Source organism: Mastigoproctus giganteus, chromosome 2 (assembly GCF_048544385.1).
Source record: "Mastigoproctus giganteus isolate SK-2022 chromosome 2, ASM4854438v1, whole genome shotgun sequence".
Lineage (NCBI taxonomy): Eukaryota > Metazoa > Arthropoda > Arachnida > Uropygi > Thelyphonidae > Mastigoproctus > Mastigoproctus giganteus.
In genome coordinates, this window is record NC_143576.1 from 160055367 (window position 1) to 160066045 (window position 10679).

General features: G+C 35.5%; 1 protein-coding gene across 2 annotated transcripts in view; it reads left to right on the forward strand.

The window, feature by feature from the left end:
* LOC150089701 (uncharacterized) overlaps window positions 1–9267 on the forward strand; it is a 394377-nt gene extending 385110 nt beyond the window's left edge. For both annotated transcript variants that reach the window (XM_090389604.1, XM_090389605.1), the window contains one exon: window positions 8500–9267. In XM_090389604.1, coding sequence (XP_090245730.1) covers window positions 8500–8549 — 50 coding nt within the window. In that variant the 3' untranslated portion in view covers window positions 8550–9267. The remainder of the gene's footprint in view (window positions 1–8499) is intronic.
* The last annotated feature ends 1412 nt before the right edge of the window (window positions 9268–10679 follow it).

Sequence of the window (10679 nt, forward strand, 5' to 3'; positions counted from 1 at the left end):
GGTGTGGCCTGACCATTGCCTTATACAAGGGAATAATCACCTCCTTATCCCTGCTAGAAAAATTCCTATATATCATTGACAAGACACCATGAGCTACTCTTGCAGCCCATCTGCACTGCTCAGAGAACTTCATATCTGCCTGCACAACCACCCCCAGGTCCCTTTCATTCTCTACCACTGTCAGTGTAGTACCACAGAGTTGATACATTGCTCTGGGGTTGCTGTTTCCCATGTGTAGTACTTTACATTTGTCAATGTTAAACTTCATTTGCCACCTCTCAGCCCATTTGCTCAACCTTTCCAGATCCTGTTGCAGCAGCATAGTGTCAGTAGTGTCCTTGACAACCCTGCCAACCTTCATATCGTCTGCAAACTTGGACATTAAGCTTGATATACCATCAACAATATCATTTATAAATACAGAAAACAATAATGGACCCAACACTGAACCCTGAGGGACTCCACTAATAACATTAGTCCACGATGAGCAGTGTTCATTGATTTCCACTCTCTGTCTTCTCCCCCTCAACCACCCCTTTATCCATAGCAGCAATTTGCCTCCAATGCCACACTGCTACAATTTGTGCAGCAGTCTTCCATGTGCAACAGTATCAAAAGCCTTTCTAAGATCCAAGTATATAATATCAAAGTTATTCCCTGCATCCAGTTCTTTTGTGACTGCCTCATAATATCCAATCAAATTGGTCAGGCAAGACTTCCCCTTGACAAAACCATGCTGTGTCCGAGCTATAACTGAAGTCTTGTCTAGATGATCCTGCAGTGCTTCTTTAACCAGTGCCTCCATTAATTTTCGGGAACAGAAGTTGAACTCACAGGTCTATAATTACTTGTGTCAGCCTTTGATCCTACTTTGTGAATTGGGGTCACATTTCCACATCTCCAGTCCATGGGTACCTCCTCTGAATCCAAGGAAGCTCTCATAATTATGGCTAAGGGTTTGCTTACTTCCTTTGCTGCCTCTTTTAATATAACTGCATAGATCCCATCCACCCCAGTTGCCTTTCTTGTGTTTATCTTCAACAATTTCTCCTCCACTTTATTCTCAGTTATTACAAGATTCTCTAGCTTACTGCCAGAGTTGAATACACCTCTGGCATTCCCCTCGCTGAATAACTCCTCATGTGTGAATGTTGATGCAAAATATTCATTTAGTTTGTTAGCTACCTGAGCAGGATCGTCAACAGTTGACCCATCGATATCAAGTGGACTAATCTGATTCATCCCCTTCCTTCTAGAGTTTGCATAAGTAAAGAACTCTTTGCTGTTTTTCTTTGCATCCCTTGCCAAAGATTTCTCATAATCTGCCTTCGCCTGCCTAACCTCCATTGTAACTTGGTTACAGATCAACTTGTATCTATCATAGGCTTCTGTGTCACGTTTTAATTTGTATGTATCCCATGCATATTTCTTCTCTGCCATATGTCTCATTAGTTCATCTGACATCCACTTAGGCCTAAACCTTGAACAATATTTCTTAGTTGGTATGTAAAGCCTAGTAGCTTCCAAGATAAGTTCTTTGAATGCTTCTCATTTTGAATTTGCTGTTGGTAACATCATCAGTTGATCCCACTGTGTAGAATTTAAATACTGTCTCAGTCCATCATAGTCGCCTTTATGAAGCAATAACCATTCCCTTTACCCCTAATTGTAGTTACCTCTTTGAGTAAATCCCACTTCGGCACACTGTGATCACTGTCACTTAGTGGTTCATTTATCTGCAGATTCTTAATGCATGAAGAATCACTACTGATAATCAAATCAAGAGTATAACTCTGTCTAATTGCCTCCCGAACATGCTGATGTAGAAAACAATCATCCAATAAATCCACAAAAGCTTTGCTAGTGTGTGAGTGACCAGCCCCCAAATTCCAGTCAATATCTGGAAAATTAAAATCCCCCATTATAAGACTCTCTGATTTACTGGCCCACTCTATTTCCCTGAACAGTTTCTTATTATACTCATCAGAGTCATTAGGCCTATAGCACACTCCTTCTCTCAATTTTGATCTCCCAATGCTTATGTCACACCAAACTGACTCGACACTGCACTGTCCAGCGATGTCGAGTGGCTTCACTTCCTTGAATTTTATGTAATTCTTAACTAATAGCATAACCCCTCCTCCCTTCCTATCCTGTCTATCCTTTCTGTAGACATTGTACTCCCCAAATTCCAGTTCTGCATTCCTTATATCTGTGTGACACCACATCTCTGAAATCCCAACAATATCTGCATTTGATGTTTTGAGCAATACCTCAAATTCATCAAATTTATTAACTAAACTCCTAGCATTGGTGTACACGCAAGTATACATGCACCTGTTCTTTTTCTTAGCTACCCTAACACAACCCATGTGTTTACTTGTACCCCAATGATTCCCAGCAGTCTCTGAAATATCCTGCATCTTATTTTCCAGGCTGCTGCTCATTCCAATAGAAGCAGTGCAAGAATCACTTTCACCTCTGCCAGTGGCTACTGTTAATCTATTAGTCCTTGTATTCCCCCTCAATCTAGCAGTTTTCCGACCCACCTAACACTGCCTCGATAGCATCAGCAAACATTCTTGCACCCTTTCTATTTAAGTGTATCCCATCCCTGTAGAAGCAATCTCTCCTGTTATCAAGTATAGACCAGGCTGAAAAAAATTCTACCCCTTGGGCCTTGCACAATCTTTCCAGGGCCGAATTGATCGACAGGGCTCTCATCATATACTCCCTCCTATCGTGTCTGGGCAGAATGGCGGAAAGTTACGAACGGTAAATCTACAGACACTTAAGTATTAAATTAACTTCCAAAATTTCGCTGTCTCAATTCAGAATAAACCAAGGAGCTTGACTAGGTCTATAAGCTACTTATAGAAAATAATTTTATATAACGATTGGTCAATAAAGCGGCTAATTATGGCTAAAAAGTTTCCGTTCAGCGGAGCTGCAAAACTTGTAACACATGGATTATATATCCTTACCAATACTAAGTAATAACCTACAAAATCTCTTATCTAAGTTAAACTTTAAACGAAGTATCATAACTAGGAATATAAAGCTACTCTAGAAAATAAGTTAATATGCCAATTTAAACTAATAAAACAGAAAAAACGTCTGTATTTCCAGGAGCAGTAAAAACTTCGCCTGCACAAGGCTACTCTCTCCACAGTACTGAGGAGCAATATCCCAATTTGTCTGAAACATAAAACAATGAACCAATGTATACTCTCCACCATGACTTATGGAAGTGAAACTTGGGCACTCACCAAAAGAATGAAAGAGAAGCTGAGAACTACACAGCAAAGAATGAAATGAATTATATTAGGAATAGACTGTTAGATACGAAGAGAACCACATGGATTAGGCAGCAAACTCAAGTAAAGGACATTCTTATCAAAACTAAAGAACTAAAATGGTCTTGGGTAGGACACGTAGCTCAAAAACATGATTACAAATGGACTAAGAAAATAGCAGAATGGTACCCAAGACGAACTAGAAGACAACGATGGAGATGGACAGATGAAATTCACAAATTTGTGGGTAGTAAATGGATGGCCATTGCACAAAACAGAAGGAATTGGAAAGTTGCTCGAAAGGCCTTCATCCTGCAATGGATTGAAAATGGCTGATGATGATGTGGCTAATATATTGAGCCATGAAGAGCTTTTCATTAATATTGTATCTGATACATATATTAATGAGTATAATATTCATTAATATTATATTTAATCGTCGCTTCTGTAATGTCTTGTCTTTTGCTTTTGATTGATTCTCTAAAGTTTGCTCTTATGTTATTTTATGCATTAGAAACATCCAATCATCCATACACATAGATGAATGGATGTTAAGTTGTCATTCTGACATCGATTCATTCATCCCTAACAACTTGACTCCCAATGAAAATTTCATAAAATTTTTATTTGGCACCTTCAGAAATAGTTGTTAACCCATTACATACATACATGTATGTAATGGGTTAACAACCCATTACATACATGACTAAATAGCCCCAGACTGTGGAATGAGTTTAATATCATATAAATTACTGCATTAGTGCATTTTGGCTGATGTTGTATAAGCTTGATTTCTTGCATCAGATGCCTATGCTAATGGTAATTAGCATCATTTCTGTACACAATAAACAAACCAAAGTTGTGCAGTGGCATTACATAACATCTCATATTGTAAATTCCTTCATAACGAGTTGCCTATCTCATTATACTTTGAATAAGTAACACTTCCCCAATAGAGAAGACTATTGTTACTTATTCTCAGTGGGAACCACCACCCAGATGGCCATTTCAGGGCTATCTGGCCCCTCATCAGTGAATGGATAGGTACCCCCAATGGTATTACAGCTGACAACCCAGTTGTGAATTAATTTCACAATGTAAGAGATACCAAGTGGAGTGTAGTTTAATGTGTGTAGAATTTAGGGCTAAAAAGCCGGTGTGGTAGTGCCCATGGAGAACAAGTAACAGTAGTCATCTCTATTGGGGAAGTGTTACTTATTCAAAGTACAGTGAAATAGGCAACTCATTGTGAAGGAAGCTACAATATAAGATGTTGTGTAATAATGTTACTTCACAACTTTGGTTGGTTTATTGTGTACATAAATGAGGCAAATGCACATGACAGAAAACTCTTTCTGCAGTCTGAGGCTTTTTAGCCCTAAATCCTACACATATTAAACTACACCCACTTGGTATCTCTTGTATTGTGAAATTTTCTCACAACTGTGTTGTTAGCTGTTATACCATTGGAGTACCTATCCACTTACTCACCAATGAGGTGCCATATAACTCTGATATGGCCATCTGGGTGGTAGCACTACTGAGAATAAGTAACAATAGTCTTCTCTATTGGGAAAGCATTACTTTTTTGAAGTATAATGGGATAGGCAATGCTATCTAGTTATATTAATATTAATTGCCTATCTCATATTGTGAAAGAATTCACAATATGCGATGTTACGTAATGATGCCACTGCACAACTTCCATTGGTCTACTGTGTACAGAAATGATGCTAATGCACTAACTTATATGCTCTGACTACATTATCTAACTTGTTAGGAACTGTTGATAACAGTGCTTTTCAAATTTTTTTTTTTTTTTTTTTTTTCCACTTCAAAACCATTTCACAAATTTTCCATTATGGTTAATAAATATTTATGCGTATATATATTTTCAATCAATTTGTAATGTTATATTCTATATATAACATTTCAAATTTAAGTACATATGTTATATTATGATTAAGAGATAAAAATTTACAAATTTCTTACAATTAAGCAATTTTAAAGAAAATTCTAAGGACACCAAAATCTTGACTGGCCATGATGCCAAATATAATTTATGATGTATCAGTATTAAAGGTAAAAGTTGTAACTATTATTAATGTTTTCGGAAATATATCTGCAACCTTTACCCATGATAAGATAATTAAATAAGTGAGAATGTTGATATCACATATAATTACACTACAAAAATAGATATTTTAATATATTTAAATTTTGAAATTAGCGATAACAGGTGATATGTTTATCTGTTATCCCTAATTCATTCAGTATCAGTCGGTTTATTTCTATATTTGTTTTTTGTTGCACAATATTGCAAAAAACTAGATTCACAGAAATAAATGGTTTAAATCAATAGAAGTTTGTTAACAGCATGCATAGAAATCTCCAAATGCTATTCAAGCAAACTGACTCAAGATCTTTACAAGTCATACAAAAACATACAAATATCAAAAATTTCAACATACAGTTGTGGAATGCAGGTTATAAATTACTGACTTAAGGAGTGACTATAAATAATTTCAAAATTCATTTGTTCTATATATAAATATACACTCAGTGATCACCGAATTGTTACCACCCCCATCCATAATGGACTATACCACATAGCTCACAGTTTAAAAACTTTTGCATCTGGTTGTGCAAGTCAAATTAAGGTGTATGAAGAATGGTGTTGAACAGGTAAAACCACCTCCTGCCAACAGAACTATAAAAGATTACGCAAGGTTGATGTCTGTTGTAAGCAAAGGATGCAGTACATTGTATGTAACCAAAGGATGCAGTACACTTTATGGACTCAGTGGCAGGGCTCAGTGTTTCAATTGGCATTGCAATACAACATTAGGAATGTAAGAACGCTATTCCAAATGATAATGTGCTGCACACTCAGACATATAGGGTTTCACAGCAGATGACCCAATAGATACCCTCTCCTTACTCCTGATCATCGTCGATGACAAATGCTGTGGTGTCAACAACATGCTGGTTGGATACTGCTGAAGGACTGGAAATGAGTGTGCTAGTCAGATGAGTCCAAACACCTGATGCAACACTCTAACAGATGTCTTCATGTGTGGTGCAAGCAACACAAGTCTATGGTTTGGTTTGGTTTTTTTTTTTTTTTTTTAGGAGCATTAGCAACTAAGGCCATATTGCTCCGGGGATATGCGGTGGTCATTCCCTGACCTTTCCACATCCTCCATATTTGGTGGTCACGGGCTCGAACCCCGGTCTAATCAAGAAGCACGTGCTATGCACTGCTGCTCCTGCCCACCTAGCTACGGAGGCACCCAAGTCTGTGAACCCATCATGCATGGTGCCCACTATTCAGGCAGGTAGCAGTGGTTGCTTAATATGAGTGTTTTTCTGGCAAAAACTGGTTCATATAGACCAACGTTTCACTGGTGAGGTCTACCAACAGCTCTTTAGAAACCAAAATGCACCCTGGCCTTTTGCAATTTTTCCCAGAGAGAAATGAGATCTTTCAAGGTGTTAATGTGCCATGTCATCGGGCCTGCACTGTGCACGAGTGGTTTGAGGAACAGTGATGATACCACCCATCTTAATTGGCTTCCAAATTTACCTGACCTCAATTCAATTGAACACCTGAGGAATGTCTTCAGAAATCTAGTGGAGTCAATGCCTAGGCAAATGGTGGCTGTTATCCATGTGAACTGTGGTCCAACACAGTATTAAGTAGGTGGTCACAATTCATGTGTGTGTGTGTGTGTGTGTGTGTGTGTGTGTGTGTGTGTGTGTGTGTGTGTGTGTGTGTGTGTGTGTGTGTGAGTGAGTGAGTGATTCATCCACTGTTTCTGTTTTACATATAATGCATGAACATATTAGATGCACTAGAGCCAGAACAAGGATACTGCAACCAAGTCATTTGCCTTAGATACACAGTACTAAAGTCAAGAGAGTTAAATCTTAGAATTCATATGATATAGTTAGTTCGGGAGGGGAGTTGATTCTGAATAATGGAAAAGAATATTCAGTTCTTGAGCACAGGAACTATAGTGTAATTTCTGTTGTTGGTGCCTTGATAGAAATTTTTTAAAAACATTTTCTGAGTAAGGAAATGGCATCAGTCTTGATAGTAAGATTTTTATTCAGGATTTTCTAGATTTCGTCGCATCTCATAAATATGTTTGAAAATGCCTGTAATATACGGTCATTCATTGTTTTGAAAGTGCATATAATATACAGTTAAGAAATTTTTTAAAAAATGACAACTGGTAAGAGAATTTCTTCAGTTTATCTGTGGTTAGCATCTAAAAGATCTGAGTTTCAAACAGATCAAGAGATACTCTAGCATTTAAATTGTGAGTAAAATATATATTGTTGTAAAATGCTTGTCATTATTGATTTTAAACACATTTTGCTTATATTTTTATAGTGTTTTTTAGTGATTTGGAAAAATTTTGTCGCATGTAAACTCTGTTAATTGCTCTATGATTAGCAAATGTGATACAATTAAGCCAGTTAAAACAAACTATACAGACATTCCAGGAAACATAATTTCACAGAATGCCTGTATAGTGGTTAAATTACACAATATGTCCCAATATTAATACAGGTGTAACTGAAAATAGTTGCACATGTATTAATATTGGGAAAATTCCAAAATCAACGACAAATAGTACTAAATCAATTCATTTGAATTTGGTGACAGATTAGTGTTATTATCTGCTGGACCATAGTAGCCACTATTTGATGGTTGTATTGCATAAGTCTGGCTGTCAGACTTATGCAATATAAAAACATTAAAATTTAGCAATAATTAATCAAAGAAGGCTTTTTTATTACTCTGGAAGCTTCCCAAACCAGCATTTTTGCTGGTTTGGGACGCTTCCTTTTATTCCTATATACAGCATATTTCTAGGGCCATTGGTCAAAGCTTGGAAAAGCAACCTCATAATCTATAAACACATGCAAGAGTTCTGAAAGCAGTTACCAGCAAAAAAAAGAAAAAAAGTTGGCTTTTAAAATTTATGCAGTCTACAGTTTGAAAGAGCTGTTAATTTTCATTTCGGAAATTGGTGGAATCATAAAGTAATGCTATTCTTCTTATCTAGGATTGTGCAATTGTGATTATATTTAACAGTCTAGTATGTATAGCATAATCAGTAGGTAGTATCTTTGATTATTTTTGATAGTACTTTTATATGAAAATTAATTTGGACATCTCTTTCTTTTATAGAAATTAATCCAGAAAAGGTTCAGAAAGACCCAATAAAAGAAGACAGTTAACCAAATAGTTTGTTGTACACACCCTAAAAATACAGTGGCTTGCCACTAGACTGAAAATTTAATTTTTCACGCCATAACTATTTCCATCATCATTGTGATTAAGTCTGGTGTCCCTTGACTATGATGTCATCAAATGTCTCAGTACCACCAGAGTCAAATTATTCAGTTCTTGTGGGTCATCAACTTATCTCATGGATTACTGTGAAATGCTTGTCTTCTGGATACCAAAAAAACAACTAAATTCTTGAAGTTCAATTGCTGTCAAGTAACTGTATGCCATTTCTGCCAAAAATGAAAACTATATTTTCTCATGATATAGATATGGGTCACAGCAAATTGAAAGTACTTCAGTCCATTACTGCCTTCATTGATGTATATACAACTGTAGGTCATGCTGACAGAAAAAGACTTATTTTCAGCCTGCATGCATGTTTGTGTATGGTGCACAGAACATTCACCTTTCACTGCATTCTGTATATTCATGATTCTTAGCACATCTGCCAGCAGTAGTTTGTAGATAATATCCCCTGTTAATAGTTTTCACAGAGGAGAAACTTCCTGAATATTATTATATAAAACATAAATATTTTATGCACTCCTTCAGCTTACAAAGAAGCTGTATAGTGGTATATTTGTTTTTTTTTATAGTCCATCCAGTCAAAATAGTGAGATAGAAATATTGTCTTCTTCTTTGAGAGGAGTTAAAAATATCTGACTGAGGAAACAAAAACATGTCCATTTTGAAAATGAGATTTGCTGCATGTAGCTGCTTATATATTTTATGTAATGTCTCCTAACAGTTAGTAATTCTTTAGGTGCTTATTTTATTTATTTTTTTTTTAATAGAAGGGTGCAAAATCATTCCATTTTATTATTGTAAAAAAATAATTAATTAACATATTTATATGAAAATTAATATGCCATGGAAGCATTAATAATAGTTACTACCTTATCTTATGAAGTTAACTTGGGAGAGTCTGAAAATTTTTTGAAAGATTGAATTTTGATGACATTAGACAAGTCACTTTGTGGATTGTCAAAGAAGAGGAAATAAACTGGAAACAAGACAATAGATATTTCTTTAGTATGAATCTTAGGTTCATTAATACACATGCATTCACAAATGAACTGCATCCATTACTCAAAATTTGTAGTGGCTTGGATACTGTAAACATTCAACAGATTTTTTAAAGCTGCCTTTAAAAGAGTCATGAGAATTTTTGAATTGAAATAATTAACATATACACATGATGAATTCTATAATTAATATAGAGGAGCTAATTTAGCTTTCATACAATAAATATAAAAACAATGCATAAATATATTCAGCTTAAAGTCAAAAAGTTACAAATTTCAGTTCTTATGAAATGAATGATGATTGTATCTTAAATGTCTGCATGTTCATTGCACATATTATCTACAGTCATAATCAAGATGTAACAAGGTAAACTGATTTAATGGAAAATGGGTCTGTATCATGACAAGTCCACTGTTTGCTTTATAAAGTATGAAAAAACTAAAAGAAAACTTTATTTTGTTTAAATTATCCAACATAATTAATTGAACTGATGATAAAGTTTACAAAAACAACAAAAATATTTTCGAAGTAACAGAATGTGTTTCTTCATTTTCACAAAGGGATTTCTGCAGTTAAGTAGATTTCAGTCTTCCTTAGGAAGGATTATTTACTCTTTACATTGTCTAATCACAATGTAAAGAAGTAGAACATATAAAATGATTATCTGTTTTTAATATTAAAAGTACATGTATCCATTTGTTATAAAATAGGAAGCATGCAAACATGAATTTACAGTGGAAAAAATAAAAACCCTTTCAGGAAAATGACAGTGACAAAATTAGTATGATAATCACAATGGATAGACATGACACTGGGGTAGACAATGCATAGAAAATATGGACATTGGACCAAAATTTTAATCTTTAAAAGGCATTCTAATTCTTAATAGAACTTAGAAAGGAGCAGGTGGAGATGGATTTCATTTAGGATGACACTAATAACCTTCATACTCTCTCCCCCACCTCCAAACAGTGTACCCCTGCTCTCAAGGCACTGTTCTCTGAAATCATGATGCTGTTACCATGTTTTTTCACCTTAATTTTTCACCACAA